This window comes from Gobius niger, assembly GCF_951799975.1.
Source record: "Gobius niger genome assembly, chromosome: 2".
NCBI lineage: Eukaryota > Metazoa > Chordata > Actinopteri > Gobiiformes > Gobiidae > Gobius > Gobius niger.
This window is the reverse complement of record NC_136853.1, coordinates 28466392-28492992: the sequence shown is the minus strand read 5'-3', so window position 1 is coordinate 28492992 and position 26601 is coordinate 28466392. Positions and strand designations below refer to the sequence as shown.

Here is a 26601-nt window from a genome sequence, read left to right as displayed (position 1 = left end):
ATCAGAATATATGGCTATTTGGCAATTGTTAATATTGTTTATTTATTAATTCTCAAATAAAACAGTTAAATATAAAGGTGAAATATTTGATGAGCTGATACTTTGTGGAAATTAATTTTGAGAACCACTTGACTATGTTGAAATGGTGTAGTGTTGTTAAAAGGAACAACAAAATAAAATGAATGAAAAACAAAAGATGCTAGGGTAAAACAGGAAGGTGTGCAACAGGTAAACGATGAAGAAACTATTAAAAAAATAGTATTTATGGTATTTTGTCACAGTTTCATTTAAGTTTCTTACACTGTCTACAAAAAACAGATGATTAATGTGACTGAAATGTAAATATAAATTCAGTGTAATAAGTCACCACCAGAGTATTACAGATTGACATGACTCTTATCAGAGCACTTACAGTATCCAGAAATAAAGTAGGTAAAAGGAGGGGAATTTTGCTTTACTTATCACAGACATGGCTGATTCCCACTGGGTTTGAAACAAATGCAATGTCTGTTGTTTTTACAATTGACCTAAAGTGCGTTAGTAATCCTGTTCAAATAGGGCTAAAGAAGTAGTAGTATTTTTATACTGGATTGATCACCCACAATCATCATCACAGTCTTGATCCTAAGTCGCTGTGATGTCATGCTGACATCAGCATCTTCATGAGAAACCGTTCTCTGCGGTTTTCAGGGCCAGGTGTTTGTATGCAAATGACTTTGTAGTTTGTGGCTCTGAGAAAAAGATAATTCAGTACAGAATAAATCACTGCCATTACAATCTGCTTTATGTATGTTCATATTCAATGTAAACACAAACAACATAATATCCATTTTATAAAGATGCCACTTTAAAATTCACGTGACGTTCAATTGACGTTATGAGGAAGGTAGAAGATAATTGTTTTACTCATGCAGAATATTAGTGTTTAAAATGAAATTGAATTACTAAAGTAAAACTAAAAAGCATGGTGAAAACACTAATACTGAGTAACCTTTGGGGGAAAGAAGTAAATCTGTGTTCGAAAACTCTTTGATGCCACATAGTCACTCATTGCTGAAATACATTTGAGGTCCATTTTGAATACCGAAGTAGACTTATGCAGTACTACAACATGTAAGAATATCTCTACTCAGGATATAAATGAAAGACAACTGGCTGACAGTGACATTTTTATGTAGTCGTAATCATTGCTCAAGAAGATAACAGTACAAACACGGCCCCAGAGACGCACGTTTATGTGAAGAAATCAGTGAGTCAGTGTTTAAGCTGCTCAAGACGTTAGCATGCTACTGGTTAGCATTTAGCTTCAACAACTCAGCTCCGACTTCTCCAAGAGACAGCCCTGAACCACACTCCAAAAATCTAGCCTGTTATTGTAGTATTTCCTCAGTGTTCATAGATGTGAGCCACTCGTTTATCGTCTTGAAACCATTGGCAGTTGATTGATGACAATTGCTAACTGGTAGCATGCTAACGTCTTGAGCAGCTTAAACACTGAAACTGAGACTCTGTAACCAGGACAAACTGTAAAAATCATAGAGAAAGATTTTCTGTTTCCTCTTTGATGTGTTAATTTAGTCTTCAGAGTGAAGCAGATCTTTAGTAACTCAGACAGACAGAGCTGCTACGTCTGTTTCACATTTGCTGGTTATATCACATAATTATTATATAGTTATTTTCTTGAGCAATGGTTACTAGTACATAAAAATGCCACTGTCAATCAGTTGTCTTTCATTTATATCCTGAGTAGAGATATTGTTACCTGTTGTAGTACTGCATAATTGTACATCGGTACCAAAACTATCTTCACGTGATCCTCCCTGTGTTTCGTTGCAGTGGGTGGTTTCATACATAGAAGTTTTACTGTTTTCTGCAACGACTCACTGACATAAAGAGCGGCATTCTTCCTACTTGTTTCATCTCTGAAGTTATGGTTCATCTCTTTTGAACGTTCATGTCATCAAACTGATTCAAGACTATCAGAAAGTACCTCTACAAACAAGCTCTGAAAAGAATGAGATTGTTGTCTTAACAGTTCATGTTTCGAATATTCCTGCACATGTTTAAAATCTCCACTTGTGAACTTGCTTTCAAAACATAAAATGATGGCAATCTCAAGTCTTAAATCTTGAAAATGTATATAACTTGTATATTACCATGTATTTGGCTGACCAGTTCTATACTGACAGTTCTATGACTGCAATATTCATATGACCAATTAGCTGTATTTAATAGAATGAATCAATCACACCACATTCTGGCTTCTGGCACTTCCTTCCTATTCCTTTCAGATGATCCACAGTGCACGTAACATACAGCTTTTTACTGAGTTCTGGGCTCACAGCACTGATTTCTATCTTCTGCTGTAGAAGGGAACAGTACCTGCTGCCTCAGGGCCAGAATTCAGTTGCCTTTCACCAATGTCCTTCACATGAATCTAAGCACAAAGCTGCACTACTGTTTACGCAAACAAAACAAAATCATTGCCGTCACCAACTGCCACAAGACGGCTTGCAAAGTCTGAGTATACATTTACAAAATAGAAAATCACTGCTGTGTCATTTGTGGAAACCATCACAAAATGAATGCCTACTTAAATGTCATGCAGTAGTTTGATGCAAACGGTACTGTTTACATGACCAGTACCTCAACAATGCTTTTCCTGTAGTTATCATGCATTATTTTCTTTCATGCTGTCTCAGGATCTATCAGACATTAAAACCTGTTATCTGATGCTTTCTTGATGTTTTGGTAGTTTGTAGTCGTGGTGGGGGAGCACCAGTTTTCTTCTTGTCTTCTATTCAGGCGTCATACGATTACTTATTAACGGTACCCGCCTGATCTAAGAGGCAGAATTAGTCTATACTTGTCCATTAATTAAATGAAATCTATCTCATGTGAGGCGGGGGTGTTGGACTCTTTACATACACTTAAATGGATGAAGGTCATAAATGTATTATGTTTAGGGGAATGGTAGATACTAAGTGCAGTTATGCATCGTGACTATATGTGCCTTTTTAGATTATGACATCATCCACCAATCTGGGCTTTTTTGCTCTGAAGCAGAGAAAATGACTTGCATCATGAGCCACACACCAGTTCTCACAGTGTCCTTTAGGAGAATCTGATGTCAGAACTCAGCTCATCAGTGTGCCCGGGATTACTGAGGCAGACCTGCAGTGGTGACTGTATATGAGCTTCCATTTTCTCCAGCTTAAATGTATTATCCCTTTACCCACATGACACATTCACCAACACACTTAAACATGCTCTGATCCTGCTCTCTCCCTCTCTCATACTTCATGCCTCTCTCACTCATAACGTGTCTTGAACAAACTGCTGACAGTGTGTGTGTCACCCCTCTGACGAGATCCATTTAGATGTGTGTTAGCACTGGCAGCAGTAATTATTGCTTTACAAGTACCACCACCAGCCTGCTGCATGCCCGTATTGGAATGACAGAATAGGAATTAACCGACCGCAGAGCTGATCATCTTCACTGTATCATTACTCAGCAGCTCACATGTTGGGAGTAGGGAACCTCTGGGTACCTCACGATTCGGTACGCGATACATGGCTCTCTATAACGATAACATTATGATACGGCGATACTGTGATTACTGATATATTGCACAAAAATAACCTACGATAATCTCGATTGATTGTGATGTGATTTTTAACATACTTCGTATTATTCATCATTTACATGTGTTTTCATTTTCAAGTGAATGAATGATCCCAGACTTACTCACTGAAAATGGGTCTATTGATCTGTTGGTGACGTCACTTCATTAACATTTAAATAAACAAGAAACCACAGTCCTATTTCAAAAGAAATAAATCAACCCCGAATGAATCTTTTTTAATCATTTAAAAGTATAATTAAAAGTAATATATTTGTGTGACAGTGTTTCTGAATCCAAACCACTTAAAATTATAGTGTCTACAGTTCTGACTAAATTCTTGATCATTATTAGCCTCGATTCACTGTGAAAAGAGCAGAGCACCGCTACCACATCAATATGCATGACACCATCAAAAGTATTGATATCGGAACAAAAAATATCATAAAAAATATCATAAAGTGTGATGTAGAGTCGTAGAGCCATGGTTCGACTCCCTGTTTGGGCAGTTTAACTTTGTTTCACTCTTTATTTCCTGTTTTTCTTAAGGTTCTTTTGCGGAGCATTACGCATTAAAAGTCAGAAGGTTAGAGATAAGATAGTCTTCTGTTGATCTCACAATGGAGAAATTCACTTGTTACATTCAGCACCTAATAAGATCACTCAGGGTGTGCAAAATAGACAGGAAATGTGCAGTTTAATAGTAAAAAAGAGGTATGGTATGTACAATGAGTAAAAGCAAAGATCTTAAGGGGCAGAAATATAAACAATAAGGAAATAAAGAATTAAATAAAAATAGAATAAATATAATCAAATATTAAATCAATAGTGCCAAAAACAAGGCCTTAAATGTAATTAAAAATCATTAACTTGAATTCAAACCAACGTTAAATCTACATTTCTTGGAAAGTTTTGACATTGCTCAACAATCTTTACTCTATTAGTTCATTCCAAATATACCAAAGTTATGATCTAAAACAAAGCAGCAGTTTTGGCTGAATTTGACCGACTGCTTTCGCCCAAAAAATCCCTGTTTGATGAAATGTTATGATGCAAATCTTAAGAAATAAAATATGTGCCGTTTTTATTTTTTTTTATTTTTTTGCGCTTGTGGCATTAAAATATAGTATTTTGTGCATTAAAATGGCATTAAAAGTATTATATTTGACTTGCTTCTAAACCCAGTCTTAAGTTTTGGGTGTAGTAAAATACAAATGGGTTGCATTAGTGACTGAACTGGTTGAGTGCATCCCACCTGCTAATGCAACTTGGATTTAATTCCAAGACAAAGTGGCTCAATAATTAAGTAAGTAATACATATAAGTCATACATATTTTATAGAAATAATTGAAGACCATAGTACCCTTCAGTTGTGGTTTTGGATCATGGCAGGGATGGAATAGTTCATGACCATCATCATACAGTGAGCGTATCCATTGGCGCCCATTCCTTGGGAGCTGCGGGGCTCAAGCACCCATCCAAATCTTTGGGCACCCAGGCGAATATGCCCTAATTACAAAATCATTCAATAGATATGACATGTAAATCATGAGAGCCGTTGCTTCCCTTTGTTCTAACATGCGAGCGCGGTTGGTCTATTACATCAATATAAGAGGCATGATGCCCGGCCGTTTTGTCTGATCAATTCTGACCCTCGTCTCTTTTTTTCTTTTGACTGGGAAAAACATAAATCGGCGCCCATGAGTGTATCCTTCATCTGTTACATCCTACATTCAAGCCCTGGGCATCGTCCAGGTGGGCAGCTGATCTCCTGGCATCGTACACACACTCATTTTCTACTTGGATAGGCCCAGCACGGACTTGCCAATATGAAACACTTGCACATATTAATACGCACGGCTTTGCTCCCAGGCATCCATGCCTTTACTGTGTGTCAACAGTGCTGTATTAAGATTGATGCAAAAAACTGTCATCTTTTGTGAAGTTTATGAAAGGAGATGCAGAATCGATAATATTTGGGTCACTGATTAGACCAATGTTTTGGGGGGTTTGTATCAATTGTTGTTGTTTCCATTCAAGAACCTTTGAAACTCACAGCGCACCTAGAGCAAGATGAATTGCATTGTCAGAAGGAAGGATGTCTCTTGGAGCATGAGACATCTACATGTAGTCCAATAGTCCATCACTAATGGTAACTCCTGGACCTGGCTCAAATATCTTTGACTGTAATGCAAACAAGTAAAAGGCTGCAGCATTTAAGTCCACTGACATGAGGCCGGAGGATTTGGATTAGGCAGTTTGTTTTAGCATGAGTTTGGGTGATCGGCCTCTTTAGCCTGTTCCTCCTGCAGCATTTTGTGCTTTCCAGTGTCACATTTGTGTTCTCGTCTGAGTATGGATGTAATACAGAGGTTCATTTGTATGCATTTTGGTCCACGTGAATGCAGTATATAGTATAGTATAAATAAATAGTATAGTTCCTTAAATGTTAAATACTAACACTAACACTATCAATAAAAAGACAGACAGACCTTGGTCCCGATCCGGGCTAATGAATGGAGTTGCTCAAGCGAAATCGTTAGCATTTTTTTTTTTCACCTACAATGCATTGTGTAACTAGCCTGGCAAGTGATATTCTCTCACTCTCTTCAGAGAAAGTGTTCTGGTGGTACTAGTTCTTCATTTAAATGTAATTTCAAGGAGAATTAATATACGCAGTGGACGTAATTGTACAGAATATACAGAAAATGCTTTGACTATGGCTTATTGTTGCTGTAACTCGAGCTGTTATCCATCTGTCTTCATGGTGTTTTCACATTTTTATCATTATCATCTCCATCACTGCTCACACAAGCAAACGCTAGCACTTCAGGATTCAGCAATGCTCTCATAATGACAATTATCTTAAAGGTATAAATAACATGTGAAAGACCACAAGACTAAACGAGTTATCCTTTTAACAAACAAAGCTTATCAGCCTGTCAGTGTTCCTCCTCAATGATACATTATCATACAAATTAAAATGAATGGTTTGCATTTGTGGCTGACCCAGTGACTTTCGACATCATTAGGATTTTAATATGGCCCTCCACTTGACTTCTGTCCAGCTTTGTGTCTTGTCTCTCTCTTTAGCTTTAGGCCTGGCTGAGTCATCAGCTGGAAAATGGATGTCAATGCAGTGTTTGTGTGCATCCCTGTCCATTAGGAATCAAGGTCAGTGGCTCAGCAGTCCATTATGAAAGAGGTCTTCTGCCTCCTCATGCCTTCTCATATGTATATTTATGTGTACAGGACTTTTAATGTGTTTCCTTGATGTAAGGCGACCTTGAGTGCCTCAAATGGAACCGAACAAATTAAGGCCTTCGTCTCTATTTCTCACCAATTTTCAACCTTGATCCTGTGAAGGGCCACAAAGGAACCGACCATTTGTGAGATCCAGAGGTGGTAGTTTATTCTGATTAAATATAATGTGATCATTATATTTAATCAGAATAAACTATACTCCCACACTGGTTTTAAATCTAATACAGATTTAAAACCATTAAATCTGTATTAGATTTAATGGTTTTACTAATCAACAAGATTGACTGCCCTGACTGGAACAGCATTTGATATATTTAGTAACTAATATTTTTTCGACTTTATTATTATTTTTTGTATGTTTGTATGTGGGGCCCTGCCCACTGAGCCCCCTCCTCTGATTCGCCCCTGGCCTGTGCACTCAGTGCCTGCAGCTTGGTCCTGACTGGACTGTGCAAAGAAAGTACGCAAGGCTGCACAAAGTTCACAAACTTTAATCAGGAGCTTCTGTTGGACTGAGATCCTGTTTTATGTTGTGTGTGTTACAGTTACAACCCCGTGAAAGAAAAGCCAATGACTTATGATGTCGTACTTCACATCATATGCTTTGTTTTAATTTCCTAACTTTTAATCTTTTTCTGTGATTATGAGGCCAAATTTCATCAAATAAAGAGTGACCAGACACTTGAGAAGCACAGAAGCTGTTCCCAGTTCCACGATCTGCCTGACTGTGAGGCTGCTGCACGAGCTGGCACCTTTTACACGCCGCCTCAAAAAGGAGAGAGAGCGAGGAAAGGGATACGGACTGTGTGTAGAGCTGGGAAACAGGGTCTGTAGGACTACGGTTGGATTTGTGTTCAAGATTTTTACACTGTTACAGTTTATGGTAAATTTGTACAAATTCTTATGCAGAGTCGCACTATATTAAACATACCCAATGATGCAAAGAGCCGCATGCGGCTCACGAGCTGCAGGTTCGCCACCCCTGCTATACGTGCAGTATATATGTGCAGTTAAGTGTTTGGCCAGCAGAGGGAGGTAGAAGGCTTGTTTGTGGAGTAGCATGGAGAATGTGATTACACACTCGGTCGCGCTCAGAGTGAAATGGCCAATCCTGTTAGAGAGCACTGCTGGCCTCAGAGATATGCAAATGAGGTTTTTTCATTTTTAGCAGCATTGACTTGCTTCTCTTTTATTCCTATGTAGCTCCTTCTGTTTGTGCCAGTGTGAGTTGACCCATCTGGTGAGTATGACAGGGCTCCAGATTAACACTTTGGTTTGGTTGCACCCAACCTATTTTTAGGCGCACACACACTGGAATTGATCTCATCTAGAGCCAATTATGTGATGGAAGAATATAGGGATTATGTGTCTGTACCTTTACAAACAACGACGTAAATTAGGTACTGTCTGCACATTGGTCTTTGCATATCATAGACTAAACACAACATGTAACAAAGCTGTATGGGCAACTGGCACTTACTGTAAGCCTTTGGGCCTCATGTGAAGTGTATTCTAATTATTCAAGGCAAAGCCATTATGAGCAATTGTAAACATGGACAAAGCACTGATGCTACACACAGGCTAATAATGGGAACATTAGAGGCACAGCTGTGAAACCTGCTTCTCAACGGATCCCCATTAAGAACCAGGATGTTTAGAAGCATTTGCATTAACCCAACTAACAATATAACGTTTACAACCTCGGCACAGGGTCTTTAAGGTTTTCTGATAAATTACACTCTTCAGGTTAATCTGTCTGTGACTCAGAGTCAGAGCACAGTAGAAGTTGGAGAGGATGTGTTTGAGCAGAGAGCTGTTAAACAGTAAAGTACTGAATCACTTTACTTTTGTCATATTAAAAAAAAGGTGGGGAAAAATATATGTTTTTCTGTGATACATGTGATTGAACCAACTTAAAAACTTTGTCACATGTTCACTGATTTCCTGAAAGTGTATTAAAGTATTCTAGTGCTTTTAAAAGGCTGTGGATAATCTTGTTCAGGCTGAAATGTTGTGTATAATTGGTCCACCTGTTCAAACAAACAGCTGATTGGAATTGTTTGACTGCCCACAGCTGCTATTGTGTGGCACTAGAGAGAGGTCCCGTCTCGTCCAGACACGTCTCATGTTTATATGTCTTGGACTAGGCGCATGTCACACACTGTAAATTTCTCTGGTTGCTGAAGTGAGCCCTTTGACCTCTGTGACTGAGGGGTGCTGAGGCTGGCAGCTGCTCTGCAGACTGACAGTGAGTCCTCTGTGTATGTGTGAGTGTGCTGACCTATGTCCACTGTCAGAGCCTGGCAACTCAGCTCTGCCTCAGTACCTTCAATTCTGCAACTGGACAAAAGCAGATGGAAAACTGACAGATAAAATCATGGTCACATAATGTAACAAATATAGTTGCACTGGTGCACTTTAGAAGATAATATAGGAACCCTGCAGAAGAAATGCACCTGAAATCAGGGTTCTGTGCCAGTACTTTTTATCTGTGCTGAATGAATGAACTCACAGCATACTTTTTTTTTTTTTTTTTAATTAATCCTCTATAAATGTGCATTTTGCATAATAATATAATTTCAAATGATAATACAAACTTGCATTGTCTGCGTAGGCTCTCAGTCATTCAGGAGTTCATCTTCAATGAAGGTTCTTGAGTCGTCTTTTATACTCTGTCATTGAAGTGTAGAACGATCCAAAAGGCTTGAAAAAGTATTGAACCCTTGGAATATCTTGCTGTACATTTCTGCCTATATTGGTCATAAAATGTGGCCTGATCTTTATTAAAATCATAAGAATGAGGAAACAGTGTCTGCTCAACCTAATTCCACCCAAACAATTACGTGTTATCATATTTTTATTGGTCATAGCATGTAAACATTCACAGGAGAAATTCCAAAGGGTTAATCACTTTTTGTTATTGTAAATTGGTATTGCATGTATCGGAAAATAATTGCTCAGTACAGAATGTTATCTAATCTTTTATTAGTATCGGGGAGGGAAGGGGGGCTTAGAATATGAAGCAGAAAAAATAATAAGCCCTTATTCACAGAGAAAATCCTTTTGATTGTTTGTCTAGTTTGTTTATTGTTTGTTTGTTTGTATACTTTATTGTCCCCGTAGGGAAATTTGTCCTCTGCATTTAACCCATCCTTCGATGCCGCTGGGGCAACCCGTAAGGAGCAGTGGTCGACAGCCGTGCCGCGCCCGGGGACCCATCTCCATGATGTGGAGCCAGGCTGATGGTCAGAATCACCTGGCTGGAGGATTCACCTATTGCACATGTTTTTAGTGGTAGGGGAAACCGGAGTACCCGGAGGAAACCTACGCAGACACGGGGAGAACATGCAAACTCCACACAGAAAGGCCCCGTCCTGGTGGGAGTCGAACCCGGGACCTTCTAGCTGTGAAGCGGAGGTGCTAACCGCTGCGCTACCGTGCCGTATTTGTTTTGCCTCTCCAGTTGTGAGGCTTTGGTTGGTTGTCTTGTTGTGTTTCAGCTGTGACTGTAAATTATAAATAGTTGTTTATGGTGTGGATCCACCATTCAATGCTATGGCGAGATGGAGATGGATAGATGTGTATTGTGCGGTTATGCCATTTTAGCAGAAAGGACATTTCTTGTTGCAGAAAGAGCCATTCAAGTTATCTCATCACATTTGCATACAAATAGGCAAACCAGTTGAAAACTAAATTTGTCACTACTTTGCATAACTCAGATGTATTTTCAACTGAGCATATGATGTGTACAGGAAAAGGCCCAAGAATCATATTTCAGCACCGTGGAATCCCATAGCATTGGAAATGGCAAATAGCAGTAGCATTGGCAGCAAAGTGGTTTGTGTGGCCCTTCCTCGCTGTCTTTATCTTTGAGTAAGCCTCTTGAAATTCAGTGTTGTTTGCGCCAACAGCTTTAGACTGGCTTGAGTTCATACTGTGGCCTGTGCATGTGTGTCAAACTACTAATGTGAAATCTACCTTGCAACTCTACAACTCTGTTTTTATTCATTTTTGTTTTAGCTTCCTCCTTATATTTCTCTCTGTCCATATCCTGCTTTCATTTTTCTGCCATCTCCTCTTCCCGAACGTTCAATTATGGACCCCTCTGAGGAATTTACGCACACATCTACTCACTGAGAAGCCAGCCCCTCCCCCTACACTGTACCCAAGTGTATGATACAGGAGAGAGATGTTCAAAACAAAGAAAAAATTAGTTCAAGCTTGGAGACAAAGGAAAGGAATCAAGGATGCAACAAAGGAGCTAATGATGAGGGCTTATCTGTCTGCTGATGCTTCACATGCACACTTTTAGTACACACACACACACACACACACACACACACACACACACACACACACACACACACACACACACACACACACACACACACACACACACACACACACTCGTTCTGACACAAAGGAGGAGTGGTGTGTGAGGGTGAAAGAGAGAGAGAGGCGAAGCACCAAGCTCTGTGATAGGCTAAAACTGGCTAGATGCACCAGCACTGGAAAGAAGGAGAGGGAGGCTGCAGATAGATGATAATACAAACGCGCTCATGAGTGGAGAGCGTGCATGTGACAGAGTTTAGCTACAAATGTTGGTGTGTTAGGATCATAGTATGAGGCCGAGTGTGTGTTTTGCAGCAATATCAGTAGAATGCACAAGGAAACCTGAGCTTGCCCAGTGGATGGAGGTTTTGTGTTAGCTCTCAGCATTGTTAGCAGCAGTCAGCCTATCTCAAGTTCGGACCCGGCGCAGTGGTGATGATGGAGCGCTTTCTGGCTCTGCTGCGTATTCTGGGCAGGAAGAGACGAGGGAGGAGGTACCGGGCTGATGACGACTACCAGGAAGGCTACGAAGACGTTTACTACTACACCAGCAAGTACAACACACACCTACTGAGTGAGTGAGTCCCACTGGAGACAATTGAGGAGCTGCAGGAAGGGAAGTGGGCTGGTGGTAGTGATAGAGGGACTTTTATTGTCTGGCTGTAAAAGAAAAACAGTGTAGCAGCTATTGATTGCAGATTATCAACAGATTGTGAAGAGGGCCCGGCAAATGTGCGCGTTGTATTATAGATGAAGGTGCTTTGATAGGGAGCAGCTCTGTTACAGTAGTAGACACGCTCAGGTATCCAGGTGAAGGGGGCAGGTGCTTCTGGGTAATAATAACAGGAGAGGAAGTGAAGATTGAGGAAAGGAATGTGCACTATGCTTCCCCCTCTCTTCACACACACGCACACACACACACGCACGCGCACACACACATGCCTGTTTGGGCTTGTTTGTTGGTGTGTTGACTTATACATATCTATATAAACAAGACATATCTGTCATCTTAGGGAGTCATAAAAGTTGTGATTGTCAAATAAAGGTTAAAGGGGGTATTTAGAACTGGGTAACAGTTTTTGGTAATAGTCCTTTAATAGTCATTGCTTTACGGTGCAGCAGGACAAGCTAATAAACTTTTGTCCCTCACATTGATCAAACCCAGTAAGTTTTTATATATACAGTGGATAGGGAAAGTCCACACACACCTACACCTTTCTCCGGTTCTGTTATGTTACAGCGTCATTCCAAAATGGACTAAATTTGTTCTGTTTTTTTCTCATCAATCTACACACAATGCCCCATAGTGACAGTTCTTTAGAATGTTTTACAAATGTTTTAAAAATAAAACTCTGAAATATTGCACATGCGTATGTAAGTATCCACACCCTTTTCTCTGACACTCAAAACTGAGCTCAGGAGCCTCCTTTCCCCCCTGATTGTCCTTGAGATGCTTCTGCAGCTCTCCTGGAGTCCACCTGTTCTAAATGAAATTCATTGGACTTGATTTGGAAAGACACACACCTCTCTATGAGGTCCCACAGCTGACAGATGCATGTCAGAGCTGGAACTGTCTGTAGACTCCTAGACAGGTTTGTACTGAGTCACAGATCTGGGGAAGGTACAGAAAATTGTTGCAGCATTGAAGGTCCCGAATAGCACAGTGGCCTCCATCATTTGTCAAGTGAAGAAGTTCTGAACCGGCAGGATTCTTCCTACAGCTGGACACCCGTCCAAACTGAGCAATCAAAAGTTGTGTTATGTTACAGCGTCATTCTTGTTGTGATGTGATTTCTGCTGAGACTGTGGCGGCTGGTTAGCGATCCAACGAGGAATAATTACATTTCATACATTTTTTGGAGTAAAATGTCTCTCATCATTGCCTCTATTAAATCTCTCAACATTTGTTTTTGATTCGTTCACATTTGCTTGATGTCTCAAGTCAAAGAATGCTATTCAGTGTAGTACTGACAAAAACATTTCATCAGTTAAACTTTTTCTGCTGAGTTCTAGTTTTTCATCACATACTCCCGGTGCCCGTCTATTCATCTTTTGTGCCTTTGGAGAGCTCTCTAAAGGAAATCATTGTTTACCTACTCAACAGCCATCACTGGAGAGCTTTCTACTTCTCAGTCTGCGCAATTTTGTCACTTTCTGAACCACATTTTTTTAGTACTTAAACCCTCATTCACTTAATTTGCATATGCTATCGTGTTAGAATACATGAAGTCACTGTTAAAAGATGTACTGATACTGTAACGTCTCGCAGTACCAGTGTGTGCGCTGCTGAACGTGTGATTTTATAAAGGATAATAAACACATACACACTTGCTCCTCGTTTTAGTGATAGCGTGAGCCCAGAATGGGTGTTTTCACTCTGGAACAGTAGGCAGGCATCAAACTAACATTTTGGGTTGGTTGCACTGTTGCACTTAAAGGCACAACGCGCAACACTTTGGATCATACTGTGCCATGAATACAAAACAAATGACCAGCAAGACACAGAAAATGCTATTTTTGCTGTGGGTTGTCAAAGAATGGATCTGGATGACCTAACCTATTTAAATCTTATAATTGGCTGCCTCTTGGTAAAGGAGCTATACCTGATTATACAAAGAAACAGGGTCACTCAAATTTCAAATAGCTATTTTCTGGTCCAAACTCATCAAACTTTTCTAATGCATTTACAACATCAACATTAGTCACAGGGACCGAGTTTAAACCAGGTTTTCAACAACTTTCAGAGAGGAAAACTGTCACTTCACTCACTGACATTTTAGGACTGTTTAAAAGGCTTTAAAACCAGTATTTTTTGGATAAATGTCTGCTTTTACCATATACTAAAGGACAAAACTAATTTTATTCCAATAACAGAACATTTAAAAATCAAGGATAGCTTGATTAAACATCCCCATATACCCTTTAATTGTTTGTAAACATTCTGGGCTCAGCTGGAGGCAGAAAGCTAAATTCCTATCTATTTTCATTGTTGCTGTTGTCATAGTAACGATAAACAAATGTCTAACTGTTTTGGGAAATATCAGATAAAGCTTATTTTATCGTCTCAAATGTCATTCCTCTTGTTCTTACAAGACCACCGTTGCAGTCTGCACCACTGATTGCCTCGCTTCGTCAGTCTGCCCCAGGGCAGCTGTGGCTACAATAGTAGCTTACTAGGTCAAGAAAAAAAAACACTATATATAACCAATGCATTATTGTTTTTTCATAAGTCCCCATGTAGATGAGCTGGAGACGTCATGCTCCCAGTAAGTTGCAGACAGGTCTGAGGAGAGGGGAGTCGGTCACAGCAAACAGGGGTTCAATGCCAAAAATGTCAACAATACATTCACCATGTGTGCGGGTTGTTATTGCAAGTAATCTGTTAAATGTATTATAATGTCACACCCAATAAATTTATAGGTACATGTGCACACAAATTAGTCTTACTCTGGAGCCCAAGGCAAAAAACAAACTCTCCAATAACTATTGTAACACTGGAAATCTTGCCAGCAGTTTCCCATTTCAAAGATGCACATGTTTTGTTGTTTCGTGAGGGTGTTTAGGGGGTTTTAGTTTTAGTGAGGGGGTTTTTGGTGGTGTCAATCTGTACCATTTGGAGTGGGCTGAGATGGTGGATTTCAGTGTAGTGCTGCGTTCAGACCAAACGTGTCAAATCACATCGTGTGCTTCTAGTTGGTCGCTTGAAACGATTGCTTCAGTCTCAGTCGCATGTGACGCTTGTGTTCGCTTCAGGGGGAGCTGCTGCGCGATCAAGAGAAAACCTCTGGGTTTTTGCCTTGCGTTCCTGAGCACAAAGTTGTGAATGAAACAAAATCAAACTGCTGCCTCTCCCGGAAACTTGCGGATGCCTTCCTTGACACTGTCTCCCCTGACTTTGCAGGTTTGTAGTGTCCTTCCCCGGTTTAGTCAAGCACACAGCCTAAACATCATTTCTTTTTGTAGCTATTCAAATATTGTAAATAATATGTAGATAATTATATTTCGCATGGACTTTAGTAAGAATGCTCATTGCGCACTGTAAAAACCTGCTGTCACTCTGCCTTTGCCCTGGGACTACAGACTACATTTGTTGTGCAATGACCCTGTCAAATAAATAGATAAATAGATGATCTTCTCTGTCCTTTTTCCTGATTGAGTGGATGGGTCTGCACTTCCTCCTCTCCATGAAACGGCGCATTGGTATTGATATGACGCGCGAGACGCTCTGACGCACTGATCGCATTGCTCTGTGGTGTCAATCGCTCGCGTGGGTAATTATTCGCGTGTGTCATGTGCGCGCCTTCACACTGACAATACACAGAAATTAACCGCTCCTGATACATACCTTAAACACCAAATCTGCTCAGAATGTGAAAGCATCTTAATAGAGGCAAATGAGTTATCAGGAGGTGATCGGAGCAGTGTAAATCAATCAGTCTCAAGCAGACCTGAGACTGAATCCATTATACAGTTGTCTTTAGCTGATTTCCCCCCCCCCATAATTATTATAATTTTTTTTTATTGCAATGAAAAGTATATGAATATACAGAGTACAAAGTGTGCCAGAATTGTACAATACAATTATTCAGTTACAAATATATTGTATTTTGAGCAAATACTGATTTTTAGAGCCTTTTTGTTATCCAAATCTGTATATGAGAGAGTATCACTAATTTTTTTTTTGTAAAGTTGGGTTTCTGCTTAGAATATTTACATTTGTGAATATAAAATTTAAACAAAAGGATAAGTAAATTAATAACAAAATAGACATCTTCATTCTTTTGCTTTCTGAAGAAACAAAAAATAACGTTTTCCCATTTCAATGTAAAGTCCTTGTGTAGATGTCCATTTATAAAACTACAAAAGTCCTTCCAGAATTTCTTGGGGTAAGAACATGTCCAAAAAAAATGTTGTATTGTCTCTGGATGATCTCCACAAAAAGAGCAGTTCACGCCAATGTCCCTTTTGAATTTAGTCATAAAAGAATTAACTGGATAATATTTATGGATGATTTTGTACGAGACCTCTTTTACTTTGTTTGTTTTCAGAAATTTGTTTTGGGAAGTGTCCATGTATTTTTCCACGAAATATTACCTACAAATTGGGTCCAATATGATACAACATGGGGAGTAGATACAAACTCTTTCTGGAATAAAGCACGAATATTCTTATTAAATTTTTTGTGATGTGTAAAACATATTTTTCCTATTTGATAATTTAGTTTCCCCCCATAATTTTAACCACCCTTTTTGGTTGGGCTTGATATCATTTTACATGTTGTTGTTGCTGTTTTTTTTTTTTTTTACCTTGTTATTGCTTTTTGTAAAACTGTCCATACCTTCATGAGTGACTCGACTCGTGTTATAGTTTTGACATTTGAAACGGTCATAGAGTCATTTTCAGCCTATCTGCCTGCTGTCCTCGTCAGCTACGTGCTGGCTGATCATATTACACGGCGAATCATTGTGATGCATACATTTGCACACTAATGGGTTGAATGTTAAGATTCATAGATTGCACAATTCGCAGGAGGTATCTTGTTATGTGGCGTTGTTGACATGTAAAATATGCTAATTACAGCTTTGAATAGACACATCTTGTTAAATGGATGTACAGACGAGAACAAAGCCATTTCTCTCAACAAATATGTTTAAATGAGGGACGTTTTTATTGGTGAAAAATACCTCCAGCTCGTCTCCATGAAGTTCTTGTTGCTTTAGTTTGATCACCCACTGTAAAAAACATTGTCCTTTAAGGGTGATCGTCAGATTTTTTTTTTTAAACTAGATGCTAAAAAAAGAGTCTTTCTTTTCATCCATTTCCAGCTGGTGGCGTTGACTTGTAGGGAAACAGAAGACGGCGCTCTGTCTTTCTTTTTACACATGTGTAAATGGCCCACAGTCCTGTTTTTTCCATTCGCTGGGATTCAGACCAGTGAACAAGTGAGCCCATAAGACAAACCTTAATTAATCCGCAGGTTTCCCAGGGCACTTTAGATTAGTTAATTTGCAGAACATATTTTTTCCCTTGCTCCAATTCTCCAGCATACCAAAGATGTGTATGGAGTATGGACTCTATTTCTGTATTTTCATCAAACACTGCAGAAGTCACAGAAAAGTCCCGAAAAGAGTAGATGGAAGATAACCAATAAATGCTTACCCCTCTTGCATTGTCAAAACCATAGCTGTTCACGTATATGTCAATATCACTGCAGTCAAAGTAGGTCAAGTTGGTTCTGGGATTAGTCTTAAATTGAGCAAAAGTGGTATGTGAATAATCATACTTAATGACAGGAATAATTACTTATAAGTTTTGAAAGACACACACATGGTGGCACAGGGGTTAGTGCTCGTGCTTCACAGCACAGGGACTCCGGTTTCCTATACCACTAAGAACATGTAATAAGCCAGGGTGAGTGAGTGAGTGAGTGAGTGAGTGAGTGAGTGAGTGAGTGAGTGAGTGAGTGAGTGAGTGAGTGAGTGAGTGAGTGAGTGAGTGAGTGAGTGAGTGAGTGAGTGAGTGAGTGAGTGAGTGAGTGAGTGAGTGAGTGAGTGAGTGAGTGAGTGAGTGAGTGAGTGAGTGAGTGAGTGAGTGAGTGAGTGAGTGAGTGAGTGAGTGAGTGAGTGAGTGAGTAGAAAAATGTGAAGTTTCTCTAATTGTTCAAAAACTACTTTAACAAATGCTGAATTATGAATAAAGTTTTCTACTAAACAAAAATACACAGACATGGGGAGGGGTAAAGTGGTTCAACAGCCCATAGATACATAAATAACGGAGAATGTGATGCTACATGTTAGCATCGAGCTAATGCTAACGGCTAGCTATCTGCCTTTTTTTCAATTCTAATAAATAAGTTTATATTCCACCAGAAATGGGCTAAAAAAGAGTGAAAAATTGTGTTTCCCAAAATATTCTGTTTTCCCCCTTGGCGAAGCCACGCCCCCTTCTGTTTGTAAACATTGCAGGCTGCAAAAATATTTTTCCTGGGATAGTTGGGATAGTACTTATTAAGATTAGGCACCAGCCCCACTATCCTTAAGGTTAGAAACAGTGCTTAATTTGATCCCCTGTTTGGGGGAACGCATTCCCTCAATTCAGTTTTTTTCAGGGTAAAGGATCCGGGAAATATTTAGGAGGATCTGGCAAAAAAAAAATCTGATATAATGGTGTCTAATGAGAGTGTTCCAGCAAATGTTTTGGCCTGTTCCCCCAATCCATCACATCAGATCAAAAGTGTTCCTGAAAATACTAATTTACAAATTAAGCACTGGTTAGAGACTAGGGCACGGTCAAAGTTAAGCTCTCATGACTTCTGACTGGTTGATCTACCAACTATAGGGAAAATATAGTCGCTTCCAGGCTTAGCGGGAGGTGAGATGCTAGAGTCTTATCTGTTTCCATTGTAGCTGTTGTCATAGTAACAATAAACAAATGTCTAACTGTTGTTGGAAATATCAGATAAACCTTATTTTATCGTCTCAAATGTCAATCCTCTTGTTCTTGCTCCTTAAGCCACATCAGGATCACATTTTTTAGTTGGAGTTTTACACTTATAATCGCTAGTTTTGATTTGATCTTATTTCTCTGGATCACTTCCTGCCTCCGGCTGATGTCACTGATGATGTAAGCAGTGAAAGGGTCAATACCAGGGGTGCCCAAACTTTTGGTCTCCGAGGGCCAAAATGAAAATGTGCCAGTGGGTCGCCGGCCAAACACGGCATTGTCAAGAGTGAAACACATATAACTGCAAACAATAATAGCTACTTTATTTTATTTTTTGGTATACATTTGCATTTGATTCTATCTATGCAAATATCATGCTACATTAAAACAAATGTTAACTATGGCAAAAGCCTAGTTTTAGTCAAACAAAATCAACTATTGTAGCAATATAGTGCAACATGTAAGCAACAACACCACCTGCATCTGCAGCACCTACAGTGACTTTACCTCATTCATTTAACTCAAATAAAATGCCACATTAGATCATTTTGAAAGTGTCAGTCAGGCCAACATAATTGTTTCGGCGGGCCAAATTTGTCCCGCGGGCCCCACTTTGGGCACCCCTTGCGCAGAGGTTAGTGCTTGAGGTTCGATTCCCACCTGGACAGGGTCTTACTGTGTGGAGTATGTATGCTCTCCCCGTGTCTGCGTAGGTTTCCTCCAGGTACTGACCATCAGCCTGGCCCTGGGTCAGTAACAGTGGGTCCACTGCCGTCACCCACTACTACTTACAGGTTGCCCAGGAGCATCGAAGGATGGGTTAAATACAGAGGACAAATTTGCCTATGGGGACAATAGTGTACCTTAACCTTAACCTTAATAACATCTACAAAATTACCTCTAAATAATATAACATTTCAGGTTTATTTAGTCAGACACTAGGATTAGCGATTATTAATTCTTTTAACGGTGCAACGTGAAAGAATTCAACATCTGTAATCCTAGTGTCTGACTAAATTAACCATAAAAGTTTTGTATTAGGGTTAGCGTTACCTTTATGGTGTTTGTTGCTTATATTTGCTGACACCAAATATTGACTTCTATCCTTCCACCAAATGACCCGACAGCAAATATTTACCATTTAAAAAATCAACTGTTTTCCAAGAAATGTAGGTTTGTTAATTGTTGAACTAGTTGGCGGTCTGTTTTATTAATCTTAAGGAATAAGCTACAGTACTTAGATCTTTAACTCTTTAGTCCCATTTTGACCTTCTAACTCCACTTGGGCTCTGCTTCTGTATTCTGGGCTGTTGATTATAGTGTGGGCCTATCAGCCCCTCACACAAATGTAAACTTGTCGGTCTGACTGTGACTGTTCGCACTAATTAAAGGTTAGCACATCCTTCCTCTGAGCCGGCAAGTGGAGTGTCATTAGCACGGTTTGTGTGGGAGCGCTCCGATGCCATGTAGGATAAGGAACTCTCACTGGCAGACAAAAAACTGTATATGGAGACAACTGCAGAGTGCGTATAACAAGTCATTTCTATAAACTCGAGTGTTGAATTGCTCTGGAGCGCTAGTGGGTAAAAGCGACACGAAAGCCTTTCCTCTTTCATCTCTAAAACCGCTCTTTGTACGACGCAGGTCACACTCACTCCTCAATTATTCATCAGCCTGTTTCTATGGCAACAGCTTCAGCCGTCTGCGTGTGTTACAGAGGTGGGTGACTGATCGTAGTAGAGAGAGGTCTGGATAAATTAATCCGGATCACATGACGTAGAGTAAAAGTTATATTCTTGATTCTCATCATATGGGCACTTACAGTGAGAACCAGATGTTTACATGTATACTACTGCACATAAAAAGACACATAATGCATTTTTTTTTCTCACAGACTGACATGAAACCAGAAAGCGCAACAAAAAGTAACAAAAAATGTGGCTTTTTGATGTTGTTTCTTTTGGAGTAAGGGCTTCTTCCTGGCAGAGTTCCCTCTCAGCCCATGTCGGTGCAGGACTTGTTTCACTCTGGATAATGACAAACTCTTACCAGGTTCAGCATCTTCACCAGGTCTTTTGCATTTGTTCTTGGGTTGATATTAGAGCTGGGCGAATTTTTTCCCGAAAAAAAATCTGCGATTCGAAATAAAAAACAAAAACACGATTTTCAATTTGATTCCCCCCCCCATTTAAAACAAAATAAGTGAGAACTATAAATATATTTTAAAAATATATATTTATTGTATTTCATTGCAAGTGCATGCAAGTGCATCAACATAAACAAAATTGCAAAGGCAAACCCTTTCTCTAACGGAAAAGTCACTGTGCAATGTGCAAATTATTTACACTGTATTTGGATTAAGCTAATAAAACAACAAAAAATCCCGAGGTAACTGAGGCACATTTGTACAGCAGGACCTTCTTCCTGCTGTACAAATGTGGGCAGAGAGCTAAAAAACAACAACAACAAATTATCTAATCTAATTTTTCTGACATTTAGCCGATTCTAAAATTCTAATTGACCTAAAAAGGAAAATTTCATTCTGTTTTTTTTTCAGACACAAATGCAAAAGGTTTATTTTTATATAGTGCGTGTAAACATCTGGTTCCCACTGTCTTGTAACATTCTGAAGAATTGAAGGAATTGATTAAAGACAAAATGAAGGTGGATCTTTTTGAATATATTTAATGAGGCATAGATGCCAAAAAGTAGTTCTCACAATGGGGTGACACTGGTGGCACTTAATTTGGGGGGGAAGTTATTTTTAATTTTTATTTTATCTTTATTTATACAGGGAAGGCCCAGTGAGAGTACAAGACTCTCTTTTTCATGAGCGCCCTGTTTTAGTTAAATTCTTACTTTGTTCCTGTTTCTGCATCGTGTCTCATCCAGGTTCAGAATAATCAGACTGAAAACATATGACAGGCTCGACTAATATTTCACCAGTTACATCTCTTGCTTTAATTTTTTCCCTAATGTTTATGATTTCACTTCTTTATGGGCACATGATTGCATATTTGGTGTGTGTTGCATCCGAAGACTGGATCATTACAAAATATTAATCTTAGTACTTTTGTGGAGAGATTTGTAGTTCTTTCAAATTATTATTTTATTTGTATGTCTTATGTGTTGTTCAGAAGTGGTTCCTACTGTGCTGCCAGGCTGTGACCAGTAGAGGGCAGGAGAACTCAAAAGAGAGCAGCCAAGTCTCACGCAGGATGTAAGCAGACAATAAGCCTAAATTATTTCCCCAAAGGCAGTGTTCTTGTGTTGACTCTTTGCGTCGTGTGGTGGATGTGCGCAGATGTTATGGTAACATTTACACTAATACCTTTTACTCTCGCTAACTCTAATCCATGTTAATCTGCCGCTGGAATACTGACCTACATGTCCGACCAGCTCTCTACCTCCTCCTCCACAGCCAATCACATCACACACACAGCCCTCTCACCCATGACTATTGGTTCAGCACGGTGAAACAACAACTAATCTACTTTCATTGTTCGCCTGTTTAATACCAACATTAATGCACAGCAGCAGGGTCTCTTCTTTTGAGGAATTTCATAAGCCCCTCTCCCAGAGACCCGAGTTGCCAGGCTAAGCTAATATTTACTCAAAGGTTGCTTGCACTTTCAACTTTACAGGCTCAAGGACAGACAACAGTTTTTTTTCCCCCGTCAAGAGTAATGTTAGCAAACCAGGTTTTTTTTTGAGTGGGGGCACACAAAACACAAACATAATATCAGGGTTCTTTCATGACCTTTTTAGTTTTGTGTGGTCGTATCAGGATTCAGAATATACTATGTTGTGTGCTGTCTCAGTGTATGAGAAGCATTTAAAGGTGGTGTAGCATTTCATCAGTACAAAGATATCAGGTGTCCCATGTGAAGACTGAAGCATCCCTTTGATCCAAGCTTGTAGTTGTTATAATGAATAACAACTTCACTATTTGTGATTTTTTTTTTCCCCATTCATATTATTAACAATCATTGTAATTTGCAATGTTATTGTCGGTGATAATTTTTGCAATTTTGTCACGACAAGTTCAGTTAAATCCATTGCGTTGGATTCATAGATCTCTGAACAAAACTTAAAGCAGAACTAAGTAACTAAGCCGTAAACGCCACTGCAGGTGTCGTAGCATGTTGCGTTTTTTTACTCATTAATTGTCCGTGAGAGTAAATACTACGCTGACAGAAAAGACAAAGGGAGAGAGGGATATTGTACATCCAATTACACAATGGAGATTATTTTTTTCACTTAAACTTGGCTGTAAATACTGTTTAAGTGGCGCTAGCCCGCAGTTAGCTTTGCCCGTTAGCCTGCTTCTTCTTCGTGATTCCATTAGTGTGTATTGGGGCCTCCACCTCGGTGGCAGGGACTGTTGCAATTGTGGTTTTCTGACCAGAGACACCAGGGGGAGATGAAAGACCCCACCATCATCCCAAATATACCACAATTTCTGTAAAAAAAAAAAAAAAGAATACATGCACATTTATCTCACATTTAGGAGCGTTTGAGAGAACACTGAACTCTTACGAGAATCAAATGCACTTCAGAACATGAAGGTCTCAAGTACAAAGTGAGCAGAAATTATTCATGGATGTTTTGTTGCTTTCAAAGAATAGTGTAAGGTCTAATAATTTCATTTTTCTTGTATGGCCTCAGCCCTTGCTTTGTTGTGATTTCTGATCTCCTCTCGCTCGCATTGAATTCCCTCTCTCCAGACTGTTGTTGTGCTGCTGCTCACTTCATTTTATCCTTCTACGCTTTCCCCTCTTAACTGTACATTAGTCCATTTGCGCCCAACCATTTCCTCTGGTGTATATCCAATCCTCCAGCTGCACCAGCCCATTATAGCATCAGTGGGATACAGCATTCTTTCCCCCACCACCCCTTCTCCTCTCTCTCCCATCTGCGCAGACTCGGACCCCCACCCTGCCTTCCCCCTGCCTCCTTTTCCTCTCTGCCTCGGCTTCATGGAGGACTGGAGCGTCACATCTGCAGCGGACGGACGGCGCGCACTCATTCACACACTCTCGACTAGGGCTCGCAACCTCGCATCTGTTAGCATCTTTGCAATGGTTTAATTCAATGGTGATTTGAGGGGCTTGTCCACTGATCTGTTGTTGTGGGAGAGGAGAGAAAGGAGCCGGAAGGTGTAGTTTGTGTCGGTGGCATCTGCATGGAGCTGCGGGGGGAGGCGACGCTCGGCTCGGCTTCATCATGATCGCCGTGTCGTTTAAATGTCGCTGCCAGATTCTGCGCAAGGTGAACAAAGGTAGAAACCCTATATATAATAACCGAGGACTGCCAGGAGTAGAAGTACTGACATTGAAGCATGCTGTGTTTATTACTAATGTTACAGAGATACCTGTGCGCGTGTGTATTTGGGTGACTGTGAGCGTGCACGTGTGGAGCTGGTGGTGGTAAAGGATCTCCTCAAGGAGGTATTGGGTCGATGGATGCAGGTCGCCTTAGACTCAGGAACGGAGAGGGAGAGAGGTTGCGATGTTCAGGGCTTTGCATCTGATTTTCATGAATGTAATATTCATGGTGTGTAACAAGGGAGAGCCAGGCTGACGGAGTAAAGAGGCCACTATCGCTGATGCTCGCAGCTCAGCCACTCTTTGCTTGAAGGTGATTTGGGCTTTTCAGTTTTGAAAAAAGTTTTTATCCAACTATACATGTTGTTGCTGTTTATGGGTTTCTCACCTGAAGATTTGTTTAATCTCTGTGTTTGTTGAGTTTACTTTATCTATTAAAGCTGACATACTCATTTAACTTTGTATAGTGCTATTTACTTGTGCAAATAGATTGACTGAGTTGGTTACTGTCAAATTATGGCCTTATCCAGTTCCATTAACATGGGAGATACATAACCTGTTAATCTTCTCAACACTTGGATGATGTTCTATGGAACAACAAATCCTAAATGTCATGAAATGTCTTTTTCAAAGGTTTACTTAATTGATCCCCGTTCTCTGCATTTGACCCATCCTTCAATGGGGCTACCCATAGGAGCAGTAGGAGCAGTATGCATCTCCAGATGTGGAGCCAGGCTAATGGTCAGAATCCCCTGGCTGGAGGATTGACCATTTGTACATGTTTATAGTGGTAGAGGAAACCAGAATACCCCTGTTCAACCAGAGTCCTTGATATTTTAATATTTGATTTGTTTGTCAGTTTGTATTGACAAACTGAATTGTACCGCATCTGCAATATCTAACATTTTGTACAACACACAAATTTAAGAATGCCTCTATATTCCTTTGCTTTATCCGGGGTCGGGTCACAGAGTTCAGGCTGAGCAGAGATACCCAGACTTCCCGAACCACGCACACTTCCTTCAGCTCTTCTGGGGGCTGCCGAGGCCAGTCGATGCCTCCTCCCAATTTGACACACCCGTAACACCTCTCAACGTGAAGGAGCAGCAGCTCTACTCTTAGCTCCTCCCGAGTGGCTGAGCTCCTCGCCCTATCTCTGAGGGTGCGCCCAGCCATCCTCATTCTGCGACTTTGTCGATTTTGTCACGAGCTTTGCTGCAACAGTCTGATATAGCCACTGCTTCACTGCCGACGCTGCACCCATTCGTTGTGTTCCATCCGTCCTTCACTCGTGAACAAGACTCCAAGAAGCTTTAACTATTTAAATTACATTTCTCAAAAGTAATTGTCTCAAATCCTAACGTGCAGAACTGCGGATGTGATTTGAATCTTTATAACTTAAGATCAAAGGACAGACCCGTGTTCCTTTCCCCATAAGGAGAGTACTGTATGTGTGTCATATAGAGCAGAGAAGTGTGGCTGAGACAGAACGAGAGAGATGCCCCTGTCCTACATCTGGAGGAGGAGGAGGCGGCTTAGCTTTCATCTTCTGTTTGCTACAGTCTGTGCATGTGTGTATATTTCCATTGTGTCTGTGAGCTCTGCTGCTGCATGAAAACATAAGCACTGAAGATATTGAGCAGATTATCGCTGACTGGAACTAAATCATATGGAGGAAAATAGGACACTAGAATAAAAATGAGCAATGATCAAAGAGAGATGTCAAAAGACTGGGTTGGGCGCCATGCAATGGTCACACACAGCCTGTGATATGGCAAACAACAATTAAAAATCATTGAGCAAATACAGGTTCCGCCTCTACAACAATGACTGGTACCAACTCATTAAAAAAAATGCTGTCTTCCAAAAATTCTATGGAAAATAATACTATATTGGTATTTTTTTGTAATCTTGAATTACTCATTATATAAATTTCATAAAGAAGTACTTTTGCAAGTTTTCACTCAACACTGTCTCTTGTTTTTGTTGTAGATGAAGGGCCGTACACCAAACACTCAGGGTCTCGGCCTCCAGATGGAGCGCTGGCAATCAGGAGGCAGAGTATACCAGGTACTGCATGCAATCTATGCTTTTTACGTTTAAGACTTTGATTGAAGCATCATGATGAATCCATTTAGAAATGAAGCTAGCTGTTCCCAGAATAGAACACACACAAAATACTTGCTCCACGTTGTTTCATCTTACTGTTAAACACCTGGAGCTAGTGTCCTACTTTCATCTAGAAGCTTGAGTAAGAGTGCTTCTGTAAACATAGGTGAAACTCTCCTCTGTGTTTTAGGGCCAAGGCCTGACATTCGCTTGTTTGGTCAAGGGAAACGGTGGCTAGTGGTTTTCTAAAGTTACTAAACACCAACTTATTTCACTAAAATGTGTGTTCAGACAGGACATGTTCAAAAGTGATAATTTGATGTTTGCCCTTTTTAACTTTTAAAATGTCTAACACTGCTTGGGCCTATATTTGGATGAAATGTATGGTTGACATTGGACGAAGCCAGTAGGGCAATAGCAAGTTTATTGATGACTGCCACCTATGATGTCGCCTATTTACACGAGTAATGCAGTGTCTATGTGCAGCATGCTGAAGAAATATG

At 40.1% G+C, this 26601-nt stretch overlaps 1 protein-coding gene across 4 annotated transcripts in view; it reads left to right on the top strand.

Annotated features, from left to right (window-relative positions):
- grip1 (glutamate receptor interacting protein 1) overlaps positions 1-26601 on the top strand; it is a 46654-nt gene that overhangs the window by 3426 nt on the left and 16627 nt on the right. The window contains exons 1-2 of one of the 4 annotated variants that reach the window (XM_079551515.1): positions 11415-11793; positions 25982-26059. In XM_079551515.1, coding sequence (XP_079407641.1) covers positions 11655-11793; positions 25982-26059 — 217 coding nt within the window. In that variant the 5' untranslated portion in view covers positions 11415-11654. Of the gene's footprint in view, positions 1-11414; positions 11794-23594; positions 23944-25981; positions 26060-26601 lie in introns of those variants that run through there. The other 3 variants (XM_079551516.1, XM_079551518.1, XM_079551517.1) reach the window with 3 other exon arrangements.